Below are 25,634 nucleotides of genomic sequence, written 5' to 3'. Positions count from 1 at the left end.
ACTGGATGGTGAAGACCCAGTTGTCATGTTCCTCTTCAAAAGCCAGAGACAAGGAGGTGCCACTGTAGACTAAGTATCTCTTGGACTTGATATTGAGTAGCTGTTACCAGCTTTTTATTTACAATGTGAGTTGAAGTTGCAGCATATATCTGGGAGGAATCTTTTGATTTGTGGAGTCAGAATTACTGAAGTTTTGAATATTTACTTTGTCTCTTGGAATTCACAACTTTGATTGCAACCTGAATCTGCCTCGGACATTTCTACATTTTCAGAGACATTAAAAAAAATATTTAATGGGAAGGTTTATTACTATGTAAATGTTAAAAATGAAATGCATCAGAAGAAAAAGCAAATGCTCTTTGAAGTCAGCCCCTGTACTTGGGCTGAATGAGCCCCAATGGATATGGTGTTGACTCATCACAAGAGCCACATCACCATTAAGCTTGGAGACAACCAGTTTTCCCTGCTCAGAGGACTTCTTCAGAGTGGATACTGTAGAGGGGAAAGCCATCTGAATCCCAGTAATGGTATCTAATGTAGCATAATTGTCAATGCCATGAGAGAAATCTAAGCTTTCTTCCTTTCTACTACATCTAGTTTCAGAGATAATACATAGACATATAATTATGACGCAAAAAAAAAAATCTGCAGATCCGAAAGCAGACTACCTATTGAACCAGAGACCCTGGTGACCCTGTGTGGTCTTTGTCCTCTGAGGCCATAGCCTTGGAGGTGAGGTCTAGGGAACTTTAGATAACTGTGATATTAGATGAACAGACTCAGCTGAAATGAAAGAGACAGATGAACCCAGAATCAAGAAAGATTTTACTTTAGTGGGAGATACTTCCTCCACTGTTGTTCACATGGGCTGACTCTACTTTTAATTGTTCAGTATTTCACGGCTTTGTTTATTCACTCTTGCTTAGTAAGTCACTCTCCTTCACGTTCCCTTCTTATTATGTTATCTCGGGAACTCTGTATCATCTGTAAAAATGAAAGGGAAGTTTGCAGGCCCAGGTAAAATCTCTTCTTCCCAATTTTCCGCTTGGCTGTGCAGCCTCCAGTCATATATTTCATCTTGAAAGAGACCACATGGATACCTACACCAGGAACACAGCCTCTCATCCAAAAGTCTTTAGAGGGGAAAAAAAAAATATATATATATATATATATATATATGGGAGGAAAGGTATATAGCTGAACCTCAACAGTGTCTGTCAAATCTAAAAAAATTGAGGAGAGAAATGGATATATTTTAATGGAGAGTAAGAATGTTCTTACAGTTATGGAACACTGGAGCTTCCAGATAAGGTCCCACCATTCCACTCCAGACCAATCCTATCTCATGGCTTTTTGATTCATGTGTGAAATTGAGATGAAGATGAGGCACAGCCTGACAGAAAACCTCAGACCCTCTGGGAGATTGCCATTTGCCTTGCCTTTGTGGGAGCACAGGCTGGGGAGCTGGAAAAAGGGCTCTGACGGCAGCTTAGGTGGCTGGTGAAATAGTGTTACTGATTCGTGCTGGGAAGGGAGACCCCTGCCCAGCTTTAAACACACAGCCAAGCTCCCTCATGTGTGTACATGAGGTTTATTTCAGAGCCGCATTTGACACCTTTACAAAAGCAAACCTTAAATTGCCAAATTATTCAGTGCTTGGACACAACCCCTCCATTGCCGAAGTAAGCATCCATCACTATCTTCTGAGTTAAAGAGTACTGAGAAGTGGTCAGATTTTCATTCTTTTTTTTTTCCTTGTTTTTCACAATGATGTCCATTGCCCTACACCTCACATCCTGTAAGATGCACAAAGGACAGATGCATCTTACTTAAAACACCAAGCATTTTGCATTCAAGTGGGTACATGTGTAGGTAGGTAAGTCAGGAATGGTAAACATAATCTAGTGGTATATTTGGCCACAGACTCAACTCACTACCTTAGTATATAATAGAGATGATCAAATTCAGCAGATTTCTAAATTCTGGCTTCCTGGGATCACCTCCACCAGATAGTGTAGCTTACTCTTGTCCATCTGTTTCCCATAAAAAGTTGGATCCCATTCTGGCTGGACAAAGGGTAAGGTCTCGTGTTCCCTTAAGCTCACAAATCATGAGTATGGCCACTTTTGCAGCTTCCCATACTTCCCTTTCTCCTGTTTTCCTTTTCCATGTGTCTTCTTATTTATATGATCACATTTCCAAATGCCTGAATCGATCACAGATCAAGTGGAAGCTCCTCTTGGCCCTTCCTGGGGAATGTGCTTGCTGTCCCTCCTCTCTAGTGGGTTTTATTTTCACCACTATGGCAGGTCTGTCTTAACATGGGGGGGCCTCCCCCTCTGTCTCTGTATACCTGGCATGGTTATGTGGCAGGCAAGCTGCACTTACTCAATCCTACCTTAAATGTCCTGTCTTTTATTTCCCAAGCGCACTATCTGGATAGGGTAGTTAAAGGTATGGTCTTCCTTCCTCTATTTTCCTATTGTCTTTGTGTGTGTGTTTGTGTATGAGCATAAAAGAAGAAATGTGTATCTAACAATGCATATACCGCCCACAGCATGGTGTTTAGATGTTGCCACATCCCAACTTCGTCCCAGTATCCACAGTCCAGGGGGTGGGTTTTGGTCACAAGGTGGTCCTTCTTCCTAGAGCATCATGCTTCCTGCTGAAGTCTCAGTCTGTTTGTGGTACTACCATTGTGCTGTTGTCCTTCCCTCCCCATACACACAAACGCCCCCTCACCCTTTCTGCCCCATCTCATGCCATCCTGCCCATCCTTTCTGGCCCCTGGTCCATCAGAATTAAGATGCTGGGGATCAGCATGGTAGTCTGAGAAAAGAGACCCCAGAGCAAGCCAAAAAACCTTAAGGACTACCTTCTACTACTATGGGTTCACTCACCCACTGCCCCCCACAGAGCAGCCACTAGGACTGATACTGTGTCCCAGATGCTGTACCCAGCTCTGGAGAAATGGGAGGAAACAGACCCCTCACTTTAGGGAACGGACAGTCTCTATGTGGTTTTTTTTTTTTTTCCTTTTCAGACAAGGCCTGACTTTGGTAAGTCTTACCTTTGAAGAGTGTTTTCTATAGGCAAAGCTACTCTCTTCCATTGGGAACATTGACTAGATTAGGTGGTGCCTAGTTTCCAAATAGGATTCCTCCACCCATTGTGTCTCTGAATGATCAGATCGGTGCACTCCTAAAGTCTGCCAGCTGCCAGAGAGGTCCCACACCACATTCATCTTTATAGCAGCATGAGGATGCTGCCTGACACAGAATCAGTGGTTAAAGATGCACACACTAGTATCAGACCACCTGAGTTCAAATCCCATCTCCAACACTCCAGAAGCCAGCTATGCTGGACAAGTTGCATAACCTCCCTTCACTTCAGTCTTTACAAAATAAGAATGAAACAGAACCTACCTCCTAGAATGGGTGTGAGGGTTAAGTGAAATAAACGTAAAGCCTCTAGCCCATGGTCAGTTATGATACTTAGTAAATGTTAGCTGTGCTCCTTTAAATCATATTATGCTCACCCTTCATCTGGAGAAGGACTTTGCTAACAGAGTGATTTTTGAAATTATGAAGAAAAAGGCTAAATTGGATTTTAATAAGAGATAGCAACTACTGTTTCAAAACTTATTAAAAGGTTTGGAGAAACATAAATGACTAAGTGCTTTTCAACTGGGAAATCTGTGCCAAAAACAGCCAGAGCATTACTATGGCCCATCACATGGATGTCTGGTGTTGAAAAGCCAGGCTACTCTCACTGCACAATCTGTCCTTGAACTCCAGATAGAACCTAGCAATTAAATGCCAGCAAGAAGGAGTAGTACCTCTGAACCTCTTAGAAATAGGCTTTTCATACATTATCATGATCAGAGGAATCTTCAGGATGGATTACTTTGAATAATGTTGCCATCTATTTGGTGAAATATTTTCCTATTATGAGAAATTTTTTTCACATTGTTGAGTCTTAAGCAAGTGTTGTGAATTATTTTAAGGGAGCAGATACAATTTTACTCACTTGCTTGGAAAAGGAAACCAAAGTTGAGTGGCTCGTGATGGCTCCCATCTCTAGTAAGTGACCAAGCCAAGATTTAGGATTTCCTGGCCTCATCCCCATTTCCAACACTCAACTGTCTGTCACCTGTGTCACTAAGAAAGAACCATAATTTCTAATTTTTGTTTTCCTAGCCACATCTTCCCAGTTGGCACCCTCACCAAGAAGTGAACCATATCTTCACTCAAGCCATACTTCAGAAAGTATCATCAGAGTTTTAGCTAGATTCAGCCCATGAATCATAACTTACTTTAAAACTAAAAATGTTTCTTGCCAAAATCTACAGTTATGCTAAGCTCCCATCTTGCTGACACTCTAATATAATGGGCACTAATCATTAAAAAAAAGAAATTCAGAGACATACAATGCAAGTTCAGGGTTTCTCAGAAGAAAATAATTTGCAGTTCAAACACAAGCCAACTTTTGTTTTTTGCTCCCCAGTTGCACTGGTAGACAGTAAAGGAACAGCATTCAACAAATATACCAGGAAATTCGGCGACCACATGGAAGAATGGGTCCTCCTCTCATATGGCCTGCAGTCTAGCAAAGAAGATACTAAAATAACTCCAACAGAGTGTGATAAGTGTTATGATAGGAGAACTTTAGGGCCACTTAGCAAGGAGACATTCCCACCCCAATTTAGGCAAGACTTCAACAAAAGCAGAGGAGAAGGCCACTGAGAGTGTTTTAAAGTAGGATGATGATATTTATGATTTGGAAGGATAGGTCTGGCTACCTGGTATAAAGGATTGAGAAGTGGAGGCAAAGAGAGCAGTTAAGAGACTGTGCTGTCATCTAAATAAGAGATACGGCCATCTTGGCAGGGAGTTTCAATAGTGTTGAAAAAATGCAAGAGGACCAGAAAAAGAAGCATAATGGGACATTTTGACACATTGGTTGTATTGCATAGCCCCTTTGCCACTTAACAATGAAACTAAGACCTCCAAGGAGTCTGAAAGCCCTTGGTCACAGCTGATGCTGGCTTCAGGGGAGCGTCTTCATAGAAGGCGTTAAGCAGAAGGCTGAAGATAAAGTAGCCCCTTATCACTTAAAGGGCACCATTTCTTTTGAGAAGCTTAGCCCTTTTCTAGACCTTAAATTCACATTATTTTGGCTCTAGCATTGCCTGATGTGAATCCTTCCAGAGGGGATTATTAATGTCACTTGGGTTCCCTGAATTACTGATGACTTTCAGTTTGCAGAATTAATGAGCTTCATAGTGGGTATGGATGGGCAGTTTGCTTTAAGAAAGGCAACAAGTCACCCTGGAGGGGACTTCCTCATACTAGCTAATGAAGGTGTGATTATCCAGAAGCAAATTGCCTGACAAGAGCAAACCTCATTCAACCCACAGGTGTTCTAACTCCATCTGGAACTCTAAAACTGACAGGACATGCAGACCCTCAGGATTACTTGGTCCATTTGAAGAAACAGTGGGTAGTGTCTCCATGGCTTCACATGTGACAGAGCTTATTGTCCCTGAGAGCTCCTCAGGCAGGCAGAGCAGCACTGATGCTACACTAGCTGCTTTGGGCTAGCCGGAGCTTGCAAAAGGAGGGCTCCTAGCAGGGCCTTAGTGGTGTGGAATATCCACATTACTACAACTGGACAGGAGGCTGAGAAAGAGATCATGTTGAGAGAAAGTCTTGAAAATCAAGCCTTATTTTCCAAAACATATTTGGTCACACAATCCTGTTTTTGAGAATATCACAAACTTACTTTGGGTATTGTTTGATGATAAGACCCATTTTAAATCCTTCCTGGAACAATGTGGAGTCTAGAAAAATAGAATATAAGTTTATGTAAAAGAACAGAGAATAGACCTCATCTCTGTATCACCCAGATTTGACACAGTCCTGTCACCCAATAGGTGCTAAGGAACGCTTATTGAAATTAAGAACAAAATAATCTAATTTGAAACTGTTTTGGCCTTCTCCATGGGGTCTACTGTATTGGAAATACCAATTGCTCATCTCATCCACACCTTCATTTTATAGATGAGAAAATGAGGCCAAAAGTAAAAAGTAACTTCCCAAGGATTCTGGAAAGAGATACCAGAACCTATCCCCGTGTCATTTATTGCTTCATTTCAGCAAACTTTCTAAGTACCTGCTATGTGCAAGGCACTGGGATAATCCAACATTATTTTTATGGAGGTTACTTTCTAATCAGGGAGTGGAGCATCAAAGTAATTGCAAGATTAGTCATTTAAGTACATGTGGGGAATACTGCTGTTAGCCAGAGGACTCGGAGCGAGGAAAGCATGAAGGGGTGGGCCTGGATTGAGACTCAAGGTCCTGACCACATCTTGCTGCCTACCACTCAGCTGCTTGGTGACCTCTATGACTAAATCACTGGGTTTGCCTCAGCTCTCTTTGACAAGGTTTGTATTTACAAAGACCAGAGCTTTTACCCAAACATTGAAACAAGTTGGACTGACAAAAGAGTTCTTTCTGGCTTTGACTGTCTTAGTGAGTTTATACAAAGTTAAAATAGAACTATAATAACAGCAGTTACCACTTATTAAATCCACTGTAATTAATCAACACATATTATCTTATTAACTTCTCAACAACTCTTTGAATTAGGTGTGCCCTCCATTTTACAGATGAGAAAACTGAGGCTTAGAGATTTAAGTGATTGGCCAGCGATGACACAGGTAATAAGTAAAATGGTGGTACTGGGATTTGAACTGAGACCTGTCCCGTTCCCAAATCCACACCATATTACAACACATGATTTTGTTAAAAATTTAAGATTAAATGATGTAAAGTTGAAACTACCCTAGAAAATCAGGATCTGAAAAATAGAACAAAAAGTTATATGATTGGTCAATGTTATTTTTACATCTAAAGTGTCTAGCACAGTGGTGAGCCCTGGTAGATCCTCACTATATAGCAGCTGTCATTCTCATCACTGCCCTGAAACATCTAAACCAGGGATGGGAAAACTGTAGTCCACAGATCAACTCTGGCCCATCACCTGTTTTTGTAAATAAAGTTTTATTGGAACATAGCCATGTCCATTTATGTATCACATGTGGCTGTTTTCAAGCTACAATGGCGGTGTCAGGTAATTGCAATAGAGCCCGTATGACTCACCAGTGTTACATGGCCTTTATAAAGAAAGTTTACTGCCTTTCGTGTGGTTAACCATCTTAGTTTTCTGTTTTGCCTTTTTGTGAGTTCTATATGAGATTGTAGGTATGATTTGTATTCCCTTTACTCAACCCAAACGGAATGTAAAGGTACATAGAAGATTCAGATTCTGTGGTAGAGCTATATATCACATTGTGCATGATCTTATTTAATCCTCTCAACAATCCCATTTTATAAGTAGAGTAAGGTGCGAAGAAATGAAAGGTGCCTGAGTCATGCAACCTCTGTGTGGTAGCCAGCTTTTCATGTGGCTCTCCAGCTTGTGCCCTGCACAGGAGCTGTCCTCTGTACCTTCCAAGAGGCTACATCCTGGAGCAAGAGAAAGCAGTCCACATCAGTCTTAGCAGTTGGACCCTACTTCTCAAACTCATTTCAAGGACAAATGAGGCTTGTTTGAGAGAAAGTCCTGTTCCATGTATTGGATCTAATTGGGGAGCGGGAGTCTGTGAATGCTGAGAAACGATAGCTGAACTTGGCTACCAAGTCAGGGCACCTGGGCAGTCCCCTGCATGTCACAGCACTGCTCCTGACACCAGCTGTTACACTTGCTTTCTCCATGGCTTTTGGGGTGGCCGTGCTGGTGGGTCCCCACCTTTCCTAACAGGCTTCTGCTGTGCAGCGACCATATAATCTCCATTTACTTTTAAACTGCGGGAGGAACCCTTCTAAAGCTTGGCACACACTCAGTAAGTGTTGACTCCTTTCAGTGAAAAACAGGGTGGCCTCATTCATTAATTGGTTGTTGCTGAACATTTCAAATCTAAATGAGTATGGGCTTTTACTGTGTAATAGCAGCAGACTATCCTCAAACAGTAAAGTTTCAGATTCTAATTGATGGGCTATTAGTGGGTGCCTGTCTTGGTCTAGATCATATACTGGACGGCTCCATTAATGTTTGTCCCATTTAAGAATAATGCATCAACTTTCAGTTTTGGCTTTGGGGATAGCCACACTTGTAACAGTCAGCTGCTCATAAAAATAAAACAAATTAAGCTCTCTGAATGCTAGTGCTTTCACATCCGTGCCTTCTCCTGACACTGAGCAGGGACAGAGAAAAGATGAGAAGGGCATGCCAGCAAAAGTGTGCTTTGAGACCCCCCAAGAAAGGATTGGCAGATTTGTTAAAAAGAGAATTTGAATGAAAACCCAAGGGGAAAAGAGAAGCTAGGTGAGCTATTGTAACTTAATAGAGTCTCAGACATAGATTTCCAAGCCACAAACGCAGCAAGAAGAAATTAAAAAGGTGGTCATCAAAAACATATAAATCTATTTGAATAGTAACAAAAATTCCCCACCTTATGAAGGGTCAAAGTAGAACCAACACAGAGTTTACATCTTGCCTGACCTTTCTTGATTAAATCATCCCCGCCCTCTCATAGGGCCCCTCCTGTCTTGGGTTCCCCGTATTTTATATATTTCCCTTAGGGCACTTAGCAGCGAAATATTTTGCTTATACAAATCTGTCTCCTTTGATAGGCTACATGCTCCTCAAGAATAAAAACTAGGTCTGATTCATCTCTCTACTTCCAGCGCTAGCCCCGAGAAGGTGCTTAATAAATGACAGACAGTCAAACAGATGTACAGATGAATGAAATTAGGGAAGGGCAGCTTGCCCGTGCCTGCATTTGCAATCGCAGACAGTCTAGCCCATCTCTCAGGGTGGCCAGCAGACCTCATTGCATGCAGAAACCTCTTTTTAGCAGCTGATGATAAGATGCGAAGAAAAAGACTCTAGCCCTCTTTCTCAAAGCAAAGACAGTTGTTTAGGAGAAAACAGGACAGAACAAATGAAAAGCCTAAGGTCCAATACAACTGAGCCAGTAACAAGAGCTGGGAAAAGCACAGCCCTTTAGAATAAGACCCAGAAGTGCTGAGGGGACATAGGGAGCAAACAGAGAGATGGCTCCTTTGTTCCAAATAGCCGACAGACAAGAGAAACACACCAGAACAGAGAGCAAAGACCAGGCACAAGGATCCACTAGTCAGATTCTGACAAGTCTTTGCCCACTGAGGCCTGCTCCAGAATCCCAATCACTTTTGAAAGAGGAGGTTTTAGGTGCAGGAGTGGAAGTTTCAGACCTGTCCCCACCATTGCTTGGCTGTGCAACTGCACCCTCAGCCAGGCCTTTCACCTCTGAGTCTCAGTTCCTTCTTGGTAAAGTGGCAGCTGCTAATGTTACCAGCCTCCCTGAATGCTGAGGGCATCAGTGTGCTGATGGATGTCAAGGCATTTATTTAAATTGCAGGTAGAGTGTGAGTGTGTGTGAGTGCTGTCGCTGGGCCAATCAGACCTCAACTCTCTGTTTTGCCTTGCAGAGGGTTGCCCTGGCCTGTGCAATGGTAATGGCAGATGTACCTTGGATCTGAATGGATGGCACTGTGTCTGCCAGCTGGGCTGGAGAGGAGCTGGCTGTGACACATCCATGGAAACCGCCTGTGGTGACAGCAAAGACAATGATGGAGGTAGGGCTGTGGCACCCAGGGCCCCATGCAGCTCCGAGGGGCGGGAGGCAGAGGGTGGGCGGGAGGCATGCTGAGTTAACAAGCCACCAGCACACCAGCTGTCCAGTCCTAGAAGCCTGCAGGGCAGGCATAAAGCTACACATGTGGTCTAAGGAATGAGGACATTTCACTATTGTTCCATTTGAATTATTTTAAATTAGCTAATGTAAGTGAAATTAATTGCCATCCCACAGTAAGTGCTGAAGAGAAGGCATATGGAAGAATTTTCTAACAATTCAACAGTGGAATGAATTGCCTGGCAAAGTTCTGAACTCACACTTACTGGACGTAGGCAGGAAGAATCCATCCAGAAAGTGGCAGGATGGATGTTTCCCAGGGAAGGGAGGTCGAGTTACCTTTGGTCAAGGTCTTTCTTCCTTTGATTCTGGCATGAACTTTCCTGAGGCACACTGCAGGCCACCCTGTTTTCACATCCTCTGCCTCTATAGCTTTGTAGTGGAATTTATCTTTGCTGTTGGATTTTTTTCAAGAGCTGGACAGTCAAAACCCCAAAACAGAGGCCTGTTCTTGTGGAGCATTTATGAGACGAGAGTAAAGAAACCCAAGATCTAATCCTGCTTCTGTATTCCTTACTGACTAGTCTCTGGGCCTCCTGCTCCCTACTTACAAAGTGAAGCGACTGCATAATGAAGACCATTCCAGTTCTAGTGTGTCTAGCCTTCAGCTCTCAGATGTGGAAACTTACATGTAAATACAACCATCAGCTATTGAGCTCCTTCCGCTTGGAAGATGGGTTGTTTCTCTCTGACTTAACCAATAGTTAAGTTCAGCTGTTCAACTATTGGGAGAGTAGAAAGAGAGGTACCTGGTAAAGAAAAATGGAAGATGGAAGCAGTTAACCCTCCCTTTCAAATGATGGCCTAGCATCTCTTTATGCAGATCTGTCATATTTCTACCAAGGGACTTTCTCATATCCTACACAGAGTAGGAAATCAGCAGGCCAGAAATTTAGCACCCCAACCTTTGGGAATTTTTCACTTAGTGTGATTCTAAAATATCAAAGCACTGTAAGGATTAAAAGGCCAAGTGTATGCTATTGTGATTACTCTGGCTCATTGCCTTGAATTGCCTCCAGCAATCTAGAAAGGGCTGTTTAAGGCTGCCTGGCTCTGTCTGAGCCAGCATTCGGTCCTCTACAGCTGCCTGCACCTCAGGGGTGGTCAAGCCTGTTGCACCCTGGTTGAGCCCTACAGAGCAGTTGTCAACAAGGAGTAATGGGCCCTGGGATCTAGCTAGAGATGGCAGTCTCCTGAGAGCTTCCAGGATTGAAATAGCCCTTAATCAGTCTGAGACTTACAGAGTTCATTACTACTCTTACTCATAAATATCTAGGGTTGTGGTATTATGGAGCCAGACATAGAGAGGATACATGAGAAAGATATAAAGTTAAATGCCAATGGGCTGTGATAAGTGCTGTTGCAGAGTTGTATGTTGGTGTGGCAGAAGAAAGGTATTCACCAAGAAGGCAATGCCTTAATAAGTTTCGGTGTGTCCTGGAAAGGACAGGGCTCTCCTTTCATAGCAATAATCATGGGCAAATGGAGAGCAGAGAAGGTTCCATGTATCCCTCCAGGCAAGATAAAACACAATGATATTTGCTCTTCATAGGAAAGAGATGTCAATCTAAATTACCCGCATAATTTCCTCAGCATTCCCCTTCACTTGCCTATGTAGGCACAATTCCAATAACTAACAATAACATTCAGGTGATTAGAAGAGGAGAGAAGAGCCGCACCATGAAGTCATTCCCTTCTCAAGAATCCAAGGTCTTGGCCAAAGCCTCTAGGCAGCTGTTGAACATCTGGGCAACAAAAGAACTGAATGTCCCTGAGAAATGTGGGGAGAGGGCACACCTCCCCCCGCCCAACAACATATAAGACTGGTTATAAAGCAAGGTTCATTTATTTCCCCTCTTGAAACACAATACCAGTCTATCCTGTTTACCGTCCTTCAAAGCCAGCCCCCCATTGCTAGAATCGCTGTGTTCACATGGGTGTGGGCACACAGGAGTCCAAAGCCCCACCACTTGGGCAAAGGAAAGAGTTTTTTTGTCATAGGAAATGGGGCTTATATAGACCCTAGGGTGCAGGGGCCCCCTCTAGCTGCTCTGAGACATGAGCCATCAGGCATTGGAAGACAACAATTAGAAAACCCTCAGTTGTAGGGGAATATACCAGTTGAATTTATGAATTTGCATTATGAATGGAAAGGTGCTTTCATATATATGTGTGTGTAATGTCCTTGTCTGTTTTCAGAAGCAGTTAGTGTTGACCTTGTAAAATGTGTTTTGGAGCATGTTTGCTCTGATTTCTTTTGAAAGTTTGCTAAGATTTACTAAGGAAACCATTCTGTCCTAGGCCTTTGGTTGGGAGCAATTTGTAATTACTGTTTCATTTCTTTCCTCAAGACTGAGTACAATACCCTGAGTTTTTTCATTCATTTGACAAGTGATAACTGAATGTCCATTCAGCATCTGGGCCTGTCCTGGGGCCTGGGGATTTAGAGGCAAATGAAACACAATTCCCAACCTTATGAACTTCACCTCAGGAAAGAGAGAGAAGCATCGGGTGATTGCAATGCAGTAGGGTCATCACCGTGGTGGAGCACTCACTTGCTCGGCTCATCTTTCCAGGTGCCTGCATATCTCTGTGCTCCCTGCCCCTTGGGACATCCCATAGCCAGGAAGACATCCCATGGGTCATCTGAGTCGAGAAGACACTAGCTGGGAAGACCAGGAACTTGGTCTTGGATTCTCAACTGTGAAATGAGGGAGCACCTCCCCTAGAACCCACTGGGTTTGGTGGGTTCTCCATCCGTTGGGAGAGCCAGAGGGCATGTACAGAGGGTCCCTGCTCTGCAGCTGATGACAGATGATGCAGGCTGCCCTGCGTGCCAGAGGGAACAATGATCCTCACTTGCTTCTGTCACTCTGGGTCTTGGTGGGTTTTAGTGGAGAGAACTAGGACAGGCTGTTGCAGGCAGCATGCGAGTGAGCTGCGCTTAGCAGGCTGGTTGTGGTCCAGGCAAGCATATGCGTGGGCTTCTACCATCTACACGGCACCAGGCTCCTTTCCTAGGGGCTGTGAAGACCAATGAGTGTGGACTAGTTTCTCTCCCTCAGGAAGCTCACAAGCATTTAGATGAAATCATTATATAAACAATCAAATCTAATAGGAGCAGAATGAAATAATTTCCTTTATTTCAGCCATGGCATGGGATGGCACAAATTCCCAGATTAATACATTGGGTGGAGGGAAATAGTGTGAGTGTCACTAAATGAGTGTTCTGGGCTGATAAGATTTAGGGACTTGGAGGAGGAATTAGTGGAGTTTTAAGATCAAGTAACAGCAGTGGGAGAGATAGAGACCATGGACTGCAGGTCCCTCCTCCATTCCCCGAGGTTACAGACAGAAAACTGGACCTTAAAGAAGAGGAGGGTGACATCATACACATCAAAGTCATACAGAAAGCAGCGTGCATTCACTCAGCAGCACTGGAAGGTGTGTAGTACTACCATCCACTTAGTATTTCCTTGCAGTGAGGAAACTGAGGCTTAGCAGGTACAACTGTTCTGCCTGTCACACAGCTGGAGGGTGGCAGAAACCACCCAGGCACCAAAGTCCAGCCATGTTCGAGCTATTCATGTGCCCAGAGCTTGGACTCAGTGCTCTATTGTAAACCCAGCCGTGGCTCTCCAAGTTTGCTGTGAACTCCCAGTTTCTCCCCTTTTCCAATTTGCTAGGCTTAAAGCAATCCTTTCCAAATTAAACTTGAATTTCAAGCTTCATTAAGAATGCTGTTGCAGTGTTTTCAAACAGTGAGATACAAAAAGAAAAAACTGCACAATATGGCTGTATTGGGTTTAGCTTTTATTAATTTGTTTGTATTTTCATTTATGGTTGTTGTCTAGATTGAAAAACAGGAAACAGATCCTGAACATGATCTCCTGTCCCCCAGTCAGCTCAGCCTGCCTCCACAATCCACCCAGAACTGTGGGTGATGGGCCCAATGGGAAGGGGGGGTTACAGTGACCCCAACTTCTCACTGAGTGTGAGTTCCTCTGTGTCCCCCTTGACAAAGAAGTTGTACCCCATTTCTATAGTACCCCTGATGAAGCCCTTTATGAGGCCCGCCTCTTCTGGTATATTATACTTTGGCCCTCAGATGGGGATGTTCTTGTCATCTCTGTTTCAGAAGTGCTGAAACTGTGCCCCAAAGGTGCTAAGTGGCTATAAAATAAGGATAACAATGCCTGCCTTGCAGGGCTGTGGTTAGAATTACATGTGATGTACTTAAAGTGCAACATAGCACAGTAGTTAAAAATGCAAGTTCTGTAGTAGACTGACTGGACTCAAATCCCTGGCTCTTGCATTTCAGGCTATGTGACCTCAAGTGAACTACTTAATTTTGTGAGCCTTAGTTCTTCTTTTTTAAAGATTTGAATTATCTGTATATGCTAATAGATGCTATACAATTTTGTATGCAATTTTGCATTAATAATTATAATGTATGTCTCCATATAGAAATGCATGTTGACCCTTTTTCACTTCCTGTTTAAAATTTGTGTTCTAAGCTGTTACCTGCTCATTGCTAGAAGGAAAAGAATTCAAATGTACCTAAGGGAAAGTAATCATTTAGAGTACATTCCTAAGGCAGGCACTGTGCCGGCCATGTTGAGTAATGATCCCCCATTCACCACAAACTTGCAAGGAGGCATTTTCTGCAGGGAAACTGAGGCTTGATGAGCTAAGGTCATTTTCCAAAGACACAATGGATAACTGGAAGACAATGAGTCCGGACAGAACCAGAATTTAAAAAAAAAAATAAGAAATCCACTGGATCTTAAGCCATGAGACCCTTTTTGATAAAGGAGTTTTAAACAGCTTCAAGGTGTTATATCTCTTTAGGTCCTGTTAGCCCCCATGAACAGCAATCATGGATTGCAATATGGATCACTGACATATGCAAGCTGGAAGCTGGAAGGAAATTTTGGGAAAGCTAAGAACAAAGCTCTGGTCCTCCCTTCCCTTCTCTTGCCCCTCTCCCTGTGCCGAATGGAGAGTTCACATAAAGCCACAGAATTTGGTCACCCTTCAGACTATCTCACACCACGTTTCTTGTGATAAGACATGAGAGAAATTGACCTTTAAAAATCCTGTGTTCCGAGGGCCAGATAAAGACTTTGCAAACCCGTTCAAAGAAGGCATGGAATTTATTATAGCAAGTGACATACCCTCCAGATGTGTAGAGAAAGCCGTCAGAGCCCTTCCCTCCCCATAGCCTCCCTGAATACTGCTCGCTGCCCACTGTGAACCAATTCCAAAGCCTCCCTACAGTCTGGTCCGCAGCAAGGTAAAGCGCCATCGAGATGGGCAAGGAGTTAAGCCTGCAGAGGGAGAAACTTGTATACTCTGTCCAGGGGACCACCCTGTTATGGAACCACACAAACTACAATATAGAGGTTCCTAATCGACAGCTCTCCCAAGCCTACCTGCCCCCTGCTCTGTTCTGCTTTTGGCTTATTCTTGTCCATCCTTCTAGTCTCCCTTTAAGCATTCTCTCTTCCATGAAATATGTCAGCTCCAGCCTGAATGGGATTCCCACCTATGCCTTCCACAAGGCCCTCCTCGTCCTTCTTCCCAGGCACTCTGACAGTGCTGTCTGACCCACACAGGCTTATGCCTATCTGTCCAGTGCCTGCTACGGGGCCTTCTAGTCACATGATAGATGCTCAGTGAACACAACAGGCCTGCCCCTTGTCTCTAATACAAGAGAGAAGAGCCTCTCCTCCCAGAGAATGGTTCCCATCCTATCCATGGCCTGAAATGGCCCACGCCAAGCCCTTTAATCAGAACCTTCACATAATCATTCACTCACTTAACAAATATGAGGCTTCCTGTGTGCAATGTACTATGCTAGGCACTTGTGATAGAGACATAAACAAGTCCCTGCCCTCGCAGAGGGAGAACAGGGCAGGGAAACCAGAATGGCCAGCGCCCTCGCAGAGGTGAAGGGTGGAAGAGTGGGATTTGTCCAAAAGATGAGTGTCCACATTCATATGTCTGCCCCTTCACTAGCCAGATGATGTTGGGTAAGTCGCCTAGCCTGAGCCCCAGTGTCTTCACAGGTAAGATGAGGTTAGCTGGGCCATTACCCTCGAGAGAACTCTCATGGCCTCCGTTTGTTTTCTGTAAAAGTTTCAGCAGGCTGGCGATGGGGCCAGTACACCTGTGGCTTCGGAAAGCCAGGAGGGAACTCCATAGGCTCCCATCTACCATCCCCTTTTTGACGAATACCAGAGAAGGAGAAGAGTTCCATGAGGCCCCTCCACTCACTGGAAACTGTTAAAATACAGAACGGACAGACAGGCAGGCCCTTCTGTGCCAGGGTAGCAGCGTCTATGGAGATGTTTTCAGGGGCTCCACAGGCAGGGACACTAACACTTGTTTCACTGCATCGCTCACTCTTCACCAATCAGAAATTGTCAGTAGTCCAGAGAGACTGGCAGAGTTTTTTTTTTTTTCCAGTTTTAGGTAAAGAAATTATGCCTCAGACACATGCCAAGGTGTGGCCAAGATCTCCCAGCTAGAGAGTGAGAGGTCCAGGGAGGACCAGACTTCAGACATCTAGCCTGAGTTTTGTTTCTCCCAGGTGCCCAGGCCCCCTGTTCTCAGTGTCAGTTGACACCCACCAGCTGGGTAGGTAGTGAGGAGGGAGGCAAGGGGAGATGGCATGGGCCTCACCCTCCAGGCAGCCAGGTAGGTGGAAATGTTGGCAGAAGCCAGCGCCTGTGCACCATGCTGATTTCAGCACTGGGTGGCGCTAGAGGGACTTCAGGTTGGAGTTCAAGCTCCTGAACATTCAGAATGTTCCTTTGGTGCCCCAGAGACCTGGCCCCTTTTTGATTTTTCTTTCCTTTCTTCCTGTCTTTTCTCCTTTTTAATTGCAATTCTGTTGCCTTTTTCTGGCCAATTTCTTCTGCCTTCTCTTTACCTCCATTCCCACCAAAGGCCTATGCTGGGAATGACATTACTACAGCCCTCCAGCCTGCAGCCCAGGTGACCTCTGACATCCCCCCTCACACCCATGTAAAGAAAGAGGGGACACCCTCAGGACTACGAGGAAAGGGGATATTTCTAGGGTGAAAGTGTTCATCCCAAAAACTGGGATATTAATGTTTAGGACTTTATTGAAAATTTGAAGGGAATAAAGAAAAACCCTCTCTATTTTTCCTGTTTGTTTTTCTGCTGTAAGAATGAGTGTCTCTCAATGGATCTAGCAAATACATAAAACATGGACCTTTTATAAAAATCAATCAACTTGTGTGGAATTACAATTAAGTGAGAGGTAAAGTGCTTGGAAAATGTACTTCCATACTAGCCTGAACCAAAGAACCTCGAAAATTAAAGAATTCTAGCCTACCCTGTGAGATGTACTTCCTGTTCCCAAATCATACTTTTCCCCTTAATACAAATCTTCTACAACGCGTCATCTGTGCTTGAGAAAATTAAACTGTAGAAGAGTCTCTCTTACTGTGGCGCAGCCATATGCCATGCTTCAGTCTGCCATATGTTGCTCTCGAAAATATGCAGAGGGGTTTGCACGAAGGCTGGTTTAGAAAACCGAGCCTTTGATAAGCATTTTGTGGGCCCTACTCATTTTTAAAATGTGTATCTCCTTTAAATATGATTGTCTCTATTAATGGAGGCTTAGCTCACATTTATACTCAGCAAATATTTGCTGGATGAATGATGAGGCTGCGTCACAGGAGAAGGCAAGAGGGCAGAAGTCTTGGGAGTTCATCACCGAACCTGCGAAGCTCACTGGGAACAATCCCACAGTCTTGTATGGGCACTTGTTTGCGTGGTGTCCCCTCTTCAGAGGACTCCAACCTTCAGGCCCCTGATACCTCTGTTTCTGTGACTTGTAACTTCTAAGGATGTGGCTGTGGCCATGTAGCTGCTTCAGCTACTACACAGAGAGGACAGCCTTATACGTAGGAAGGGGCCAGACTGAGGCCCGGTGGCAAGCAGGGTCCACACAACAGAGAAAACCCCACCCGAACTCATACTAACTGTTAGTTATGAGAACTCACTGAAGCCATCATGCTGAGAGCTTCCCATCTGTGAGCATCACCTTCCAGTGTCTCTGAGAGATGGGCTTGGGCTTGGGTTTATGGGGGAATTAGAAGGCAGAGCCCTCACTGAACTTCCATGTGCAGCGGAATGGTCAACCAGATCTACTCAGAGACACTCCAACCACAGGAAACAGCCATTTATCTTTAAAATTCATTGCCAGGTTTGTTTTTTAAACAACAAAAAAAATGGAGGTGAGGGAAGCTCCACAGTATAGAGACAAGGGTGAAGTTGAAGCAGCCATGCTGGAATACTGCAGTGGTTCCACCTGGTGTCCAGGATACCATGGTCTCAGGAGGGAGACAGAGAGAACATCAGCCTTCCAAAGCGGGGAGACGGGGACTTGCAGGGCACAGAATTGAGCCGTATTTCATCGAGGCTCAAGTCACACGTTGCGCTTAGGAAATAGTTCCTATAAGTTTTCTTCAGGGCTCAAAGAACCTTTCAAACCCCAAAAAGAAGAGTTGAAACTTGGAGTCAATTTCTTCACTGACAATGTGACTTTGACCAAATGACTTTTCCACTTTGAGCCTCTTTCCTTCTCTCTAAAGTGTATGGTGATGACAGTGGCTGTTTGGTAGAGTTTGGAAGAGTCTATGACACGTTCCTTGAGAGCACTGAGCCCAACACCTGGCACTCAGTAAGTGGCAGCTGGAATTATTCACCATCATCATCATTTAATATGAATAATAATAATAGTAACTCCTGGCTAACATTCCCCAGGATAAGACAAGAGGCAGTTCCTCACCACAGGGCAGCGTGTTTATAAAGAGGTAAAGGACTGGCTTCCTCGGGCTGCTTTGGTGGTAAACAAGAGCGGGCAAGAGCTAATAAAATTTCAAATTAGCCATGACTTTTCACAGTCCTTCAATTGTGCTAGCTGATTTAATGGTCAGCGTCCCTGCTCGCTGGGATTGAATAATGGAGCATTTCTGCAGAGTTATGGATGCGGCAGCTGAATCTGTCATGCTAACATCAATAGCAGAATGCAAATAACCCTCAACTCGGGCTGTAATTATGTGTTTAAGCAATGTCTGACGGGCAGTGCAAGAGTGTGATGGAGCCTGCCGACTGCAGGAGAAGACAGGTGCTCGGCCAGGCAGTACTTGGCATCTCTGGGAACTGGCACCCACCACCACAAGTTAGGACCCAGGACAGTGCTGGGCCAAGGCGGTCCCTTACCCCCCAGGTCAGAATACATCTGGCAGGCAAGGAGAGAAAAATGGCCCTTCGCTTTGGTGAGCAGGCTCTGGTCCCAGGTTAAGAAGGGGAATTTCTCCTTATTAAACATTTCCTATCTGTCAGTTACTCTGCTAGAGTATATGTCTATGTAACAAATACTCCTATGACAATCCTAAATGATCCCCATGTAAGCTAGGAGGTAACCAAGGCCAGTGAGTTGAAGTAACTTCCCCAGGGTTGCACAGTGTATGTTTCAGAGGCAGGACTTGAGCCCAGTCTAACCCTATAGCCTACACTCACACAGTCACTGGGCAGTCCTCAAGAAGTCAACACGGGCAAGCACAGCACACAGACATGGACGGGAAAGACAAGGGAGTTTTGTTCTTAAATTTTGGATGAGAGTGAGACCAGGTAGCTCACCTGAGGCCATACACTGGTTAGGAGTCTCAGGGGTACTGCCTGTGCAGATGGGGTGTCAGTCTAGCCAGTGCACATGCAGTGCCTTGCTGAACAACCTGTATCATAAGCCACATGAAGACAATGGAGCATTAGGAGATGGGGACTCGGAGAGATCACATGACATTCAGGAACTCGGCTACAGCCCATGTAGGGGACAGTTCTGGAACTTGAACTTCAGTTCAAGTTATTATCCTCCCATCATACTGCTGAAAATGTTAAATTGAATGAAGCTGTAGTTACTGACTTTCATGGGCTGGCATTTGGTCACTTCCCCTGCTTTTGTTAATGATCCCATTCCATTTTTCTTCATTTATTATTCATTCCATTTTCATTCATTTATGTAACAGTCATATTTTAAACACCACTTCTACATGCTGAAGAGAACACCAGACAGGATCTGGACCCCAGAATGGGCAGAAGTTTACCCAAAGTCACACAGCTAATAAACCCTTGAGGCAGAATCTGAACCCAGCCAGGAAGACGGGAGTTTGTTTTTTTCTCTGCCTTCAAAGCGCAGGATTGGAACCCTGGACTTCTGGCCCTACTTTGGGCAATAGGCTCTAATCCCTGGGTTTGTTACCCATTTTAAGGTATTCTGTCAGGTGCCTATAAAAGTACTTTGGGATAATACAACCAAAAATCTATAGTCTGATAGAAATTTCTTTCTTTGCACTTTATGAAACTAGAGCTGTAATACAATTTTCAGTCCTGAAGCAATTCATCCATGCAGAAAGGCAAATTCCCTGCTAATGCTGACTGAATCTTTTTGGTCAGAGACCTGAAACCACCCAACAAACTCAAAAAGCCCAGAAGGCTGGGGGGACGGGGGACAGAGGGGCAGGTAGGCGAGCCTCGTGCACTTACGTCACAGCTGAGAATGACTGACACTGCCTCCTGTCATTCCACAGCCTATCAGTCAGCATTATCATTCCTAGCCCTGACCATTTCTTAAAATCTTCTCTCCATCTCCATTGTTAATGCAGTCTCAGTCACCAGTTTTCCCCCATGTAACCTCAGCAAGCACACACATACACACATACACAGGGCCCCCAGATTCCACCTGACCCTCTTCAGCCTTTTCTCCTTGCTATAGTTGTTCCTTACAGTACAAATCAGATAAAGTTACTCCCTGCTCAAAGCCTTGCATTGTTCTGACAGTAAAATGCAAACCCCAGGCTGGCCCAGGAGACATAGCCCACCCACTCCTGCCAGCCCTGCAGTCTCGTCGTGGGCCAGTGTTTGAATTTAGCAACTCTGATACCCATGTCTTCTCTCATCTTAGGCCTTCATATATAGAATTCCTTCTGTCTCTTTGGGAAAAAAAAGAGCACGTCATTCTGTACATTTACTTTGTTGTCTCTCCTATTAGTGAGCGGGGATCAGATCTGAATCGCCTGAATCTTTCTGGTGCCCAGCAAAGGCCTTGGCCTCTGTATCAGGCACTTAATAAAGTTTTTCAGTGAGTGGAAAATAGAGAAGTGATTGGCGGCATCGTGGGCGAACATGGCTCATTGAACACAGCGCTATAAACTTAACGCTCTGTCGCCCCTGCAGATGGCTTGGTGGACTGCATGGATCCTGACTGCTGCCTCCAGCCCCTCTGCCACATCAACCCGCTGTGCCTGGGCTCCCCTGACCCTCTGGACATCATCCAGGAGACACAGGCCCCCGTGTCCCAGCAGAGCCTGCACTCCTTCTATGACCGCATCAAGTTCCTGGTGGGCAGGGACAGCACACACATCATCCCCGGCGAGAACCCCTTTGATGGAGGGTGAGTCCCTGAGCCCCAGCTCTGTCTGTGGCTCTCTAGGGTAGAATGAGCCCCTCCAGGACCGTGTTTGGGTGCCTGGAGTGGGAGGAGGCCAGAAGGGTGGCCTCTCGGGGTTATGTCAAGGGAGGCAGACCCACATTTAGAAAACTGCTGTCCAAGGCATCTGGAATTTTATGAGCAAGTTTTGTTGTTCCCGCTGGGTGATAGATAGAGAGAGTGAGAAATCAAAGGTCCAGGGGGAATCTTGGATCAATACCCACTTTACAGTCAGCTCTTACTGACTCCACAGTCTGCAGACGAGCTGAAAGGTTCTGATACCATGCTCCCTCCGAGCTGATATCCACAAGACTTTGCTAGGCTGGGGGTGGAGTGTGTCTGCTGACATCCCAGGCCATAGCTCATGTGTTCTTTCTTATCTCAGTTGCACCATCTGTTAGACAGTTTGTGCCAAGCCCTGTGCTAGAGTCGCAGAGAGGACTAGAACGTAGTTTCTGCCATTGGCCACTCACACTTACCTACCAGGTAAAAAGGGATAGTTCCCGTGTGATAAGCCAGATGTAAGCCCCCAGGCTTACACAAAGGAGGCGCTTCTGTGTAGGAGGCAAGAGCTGAGTCTTATACTGTTAACTAACTGGAAAGGGGAAGGCTGTTCCTAGAGGGGATACAGTTGTACAGAGAGTCAGGCACATGAAAGGGCACTGGAATCAGCCCGCCCCCCCCCACACACACACACACACATCAGAGACTGAAAACTGGGAAAAGGTAGCCAAGAAGGAGAGACTTGTAATCATTTCTTTGGAATGTCTTCCAGCAGCACAAGGCCTCATACATGCAGAGCATCCTCTAAGTCAGCAGAGTTTAGTTCAGCGCCAAAGACTGTGAGCCTTCTGTGTTCACTCTAGCAGAGACACTCTACCCCGAGGGGACAGCGAGGAGGGGTGGGAAGGCTGGAGTCGGCCTCAAGTGCTGTTAAAAAGGGAAAATCAGCAGGGCTTACTCTTGCCTGGGTCTCAGACATGCGGGGAGCAGAGTCTGTCTCAGATGCCTGGGTCCACAGCGGTGCTATCAGCTGAGAGGAGGGGCATGATTAGGACCCAGGTGAAAGCCTCCCCTGTGAGCAGTGTAAGGGCAAAGAAGGGGCATCCTTTATTAGAACACCCATGAGGAAATACCTGTTTGTGGTTACCAAGCATTTCTGGAGCTCACAGAGAAGCTAGGGCTGGAGATCTCAATTTGGGAGCCTGCAACAAAAAAAGCAGTAGTTGAAACTATGAGCAGACAGTTTGCCCAGAGAGCATGAGAGAGGTGAACAAAAATCTAAGAAGTCACGGGAGCTGCCCTGGGGGCAATATGACCATTCCCCAGTGTAACCCAGAACCCCAGAAGGGGCTGTTGGAGCTGGATACACAGCATAGGCCCGTTGGCCTCCGATCCCATGCTCCCTCCACTGGCCAGCTCTTCCTCACAAGAAGCAGGGACATGATGAGAGCATTGAAGTGCTGTGAGTGTGTGAAAGCATTCAAATGTTGACCTTCTTAGCAACTGAAGTACTTTATAGTACAGACCCTTCAATTGACCCCTGAAAATTGGAGAAACTCAGAGGTTGACTTTCCCAAATTCACAGGCACAGCCAGGAGCAAAAATAGAGTGAAGAAAAACCTTTTCATTTATCTTGGCCAGATGTACCGCTTTTGTCTCTGGGTAGGAAACTTGTTCTTTTATTCCATTGTGTGATATTGCCTGTATGCTTGTGGGCCTTCCTGTGGCCTGAGTTCTTTTAATCAACTGGAGATATAAATATCATTCCTACTAAGAGGGATGTTACTTGCTTAGCCTGTCTTTGCCAGGCTGTTGTGGGATCTGGTCTGGGCAGCAGCTGGTTGGCTGCCGGCAGCCACCCTTCCCAGGCCATCCCCGTCACTGCCAGCAGGGACATCCACTGCTTGTCATTAATCATACACTGGGCCCACTGTGCCATGAGGAGCTGCACAGGGATTTCAGGATTGTTGCTCCCAGAGGTCTGACTTCCCAAGGAGCCTGTCAAGTGGGAAATTTGAGTAACCTATACCCAGAGAAGTGTTCTTCTCAGCAGCAGGCCATAGGATTCCAGTCAACTTGCATTTCAGGTACTGGCTCTGGACAGTAGTTTAATATAGCAAATAAGTAAATGTCAACCCTCTTCACTGAGGGGGCTATATCTTACTCATTTAGCACTTAGTAGTTGCTCAAGACAGGTATGCATGTATAGATTGCCTTGCACAATGAAGAAATGAAAAAAGAAGAAAGGAAGGGAGGGAGAAATGAATATATTACATTTTCTATTTAATTTCATAGTGAAGAGTCAATGTCCGGAGAGGTTAAATCATCAGTTAAAAAAAATCACATTACATGTTTGTAGCAGAAGCAGGAGTAGACATTGGCTACTAGTTACTGTTTATATATCTGCCACCCACAGTTATATTACAAATGCTTGAACGCAGAAATTTTTTCTCAAGCCTATCGGACTTAGGGCAGGAACTAGAATATAGTATTTGCTCAACAAATGAACAGATAATGAGAGCTTCCAAAGGTTACTTTGAAAAATCCTTTTACCTAACATTTGTCTGAATCCTGATGTCCCTGGATTGAGAAGCAGCCTCTACCTATCACTGCTAGGTATCCACACACACGTTGTGTTGTAAAACACCCCAACTGACTAGAAAGCTACAAAGAGAGGCAGCTAATTCTTTTCTTCTTGGACTTGTTTTTCATTATCTTGGTCTGGTCTGGTACAACTGTTCTTCCTGAGATGCCTGGGATGCCTGGGATAACGTCAGATTGGTTACCACGTCTGGGATGATGCTTCCTTTCCTCTCATATGATGGAAAACAGTTTAATAGAAAGCGCCCAGGATCTGAATCTTGTCTTTTATTCCCACTAGCTTTCGGTAACCTCAGGAAAATGATTCAGCCTTTGTGCATATGCCTGCAATTATAAATCAATAATGATTGCAGCACAATTTATAATAATTAAGTTATAAAAATAACCTAAGTACAGATGACTGGATCAAGAAGATATGGTGTATAGACACAGTAGAATACTGCTCAACAAATGCAAAAGTGATGAACTCTTGCCATTTCCAACAACATGGATAGAACTGGAGGGGTAATTTGCTATGTGAAATCAGTCAGAAGTCAGCAGGTAGCTCCCTTGTCCCTCCCACACAGGGAGCTGATGTCAGGGGTTCATATATGGAATATTGAGAAACCAAGCGTAAGGTTGGAGGGAGTCCATCTGACAACAAACCCTAGAAAACTCACTGTAGAATCGATGCTACCCGAGGAGGAGGGGAGATGCAAGGGAAGGGGGTGATAGCAAGGTGGGAAGGGAGCATCATGGACTGGTGGTAGACGGTGGGGTCTTGGTGATGGGTGTGATGTGATATAACACCTGAAGGGGAGACCTCTAAAGCGAACAACATTGTAAACTAATGTTAGCTGAAAATAAAAGAAATAAGTTAGAGTATTACAGGGCACGGAGAGGGACACCCCAGAACCACAAGCCTTCCCACTCTAAATAGGTTCAGCCATCTGCCACATCAAGACCAGACATACTCTAGGACCTTCCATAGAAAGGAACTTCAGTATAAGTAGTGTGCAATACAGAAGAGGAGAAGAATAAAGGGCCCAAATCAAGCACCTGAAGTTACCCATCACCCTGTGGGTAAATGCCCAGCCAAACAGGGTTGACCCTAAGCAAGGCCACTGAATCAGAAAGCCTGCCACGAGTGTAAATCACCTCCTTGTGGGGATCCCTAGGAAAGGGGCAAAAGGGCCCAACATGTCTCAGACAAGAGCAAAATCAAAATCAAGACAAACGCTTCCCACAGGTCTCTTGCCCACATATGTTTTAGCCAATCCAAGACCAAGACACAAGCACAGTTTCTTCACATATCTCTGCTCCATGTGCCTCCTCCAAGTCTCCTTCTGGCTCTCCGTCCTGCTTCCTTCCTTCAGTTTCCTCTCCATCTTCCTTCTCCATGCTCAGCTCCACCCTCCCTTAGGTGGGGCAGGGAACCCGCAGCCTCCCCTATTCCTGGAGACCACCTGTTATAAGAAGAAGAAAAACAAATACTGATGGTTTCATTTATACATGGAATTGAGAAACAAAGGGTCAGGCAAAACCAACCCAATAATAATCCCAGATATCTGAGTGTAGAACTGAGGCTACCACAGGGGAAAGATGGCAAAAACAAAGTAGGGACAGGGCATGTGGACAGTGGTGGAGGCTTATGGGAGTCTTGCTGGTGGGTGTGGTGGGGTGGCATGCATGTGAGGAGGTATGATCCTATCCCTCCGCATC

General features: G+C 45.0%; 1 protein-coding gene across 1 annotated transcript in view; it reads left to right on the top strand.

Annotated features, from left to right (window-relative positions):
- TENM4 (teneurin transmembrane protein 4) overlaps window positions 1–25,634 on the top strand; it is a 511,167-nt gene that overhangs the window by 402,111 nt on the left and 83,422 nt on the right. Inside the window, exons 15-17 of the mRNA XM_004683244.2 lie at window positions 2,428–2,454; window positions 9,540–9,686; window positions 21,077–21,293. Of these exons, the coding sequence (XP_004683301.1) occupies window positions 2,428–2,454; window positions 9,540–9,686; window positions 21,077–21,293 (391 nt within the window). The remainder of the gene's footprint in view (window positions 1–2,427; window positions 2,455–9,539; window positions 9,687–21,076; window positions 21,294–25,634) is intronic.

Source organism: Condylura cristata, unplaced genomic scaffold (genome assembly GCF_000260355.1).
Source record: "Condylura cristata isolate star-nosed mole 26May11 unplaced genomic scaffold, ConCri1.0 scaffold00015, whole genome shotgun sequence".
Lineage (NCBI taxonomy): Eukaryota > Metazoa > Chordata > Mammalia > Eulipotyphla > Talpidae > Condylura > Condylura cristata.
The sequence above is the reverse complement of the archived record's forward strand: the minus strand, read 5'-3'. Positions and strand labels throughout refer to the sequence as shown.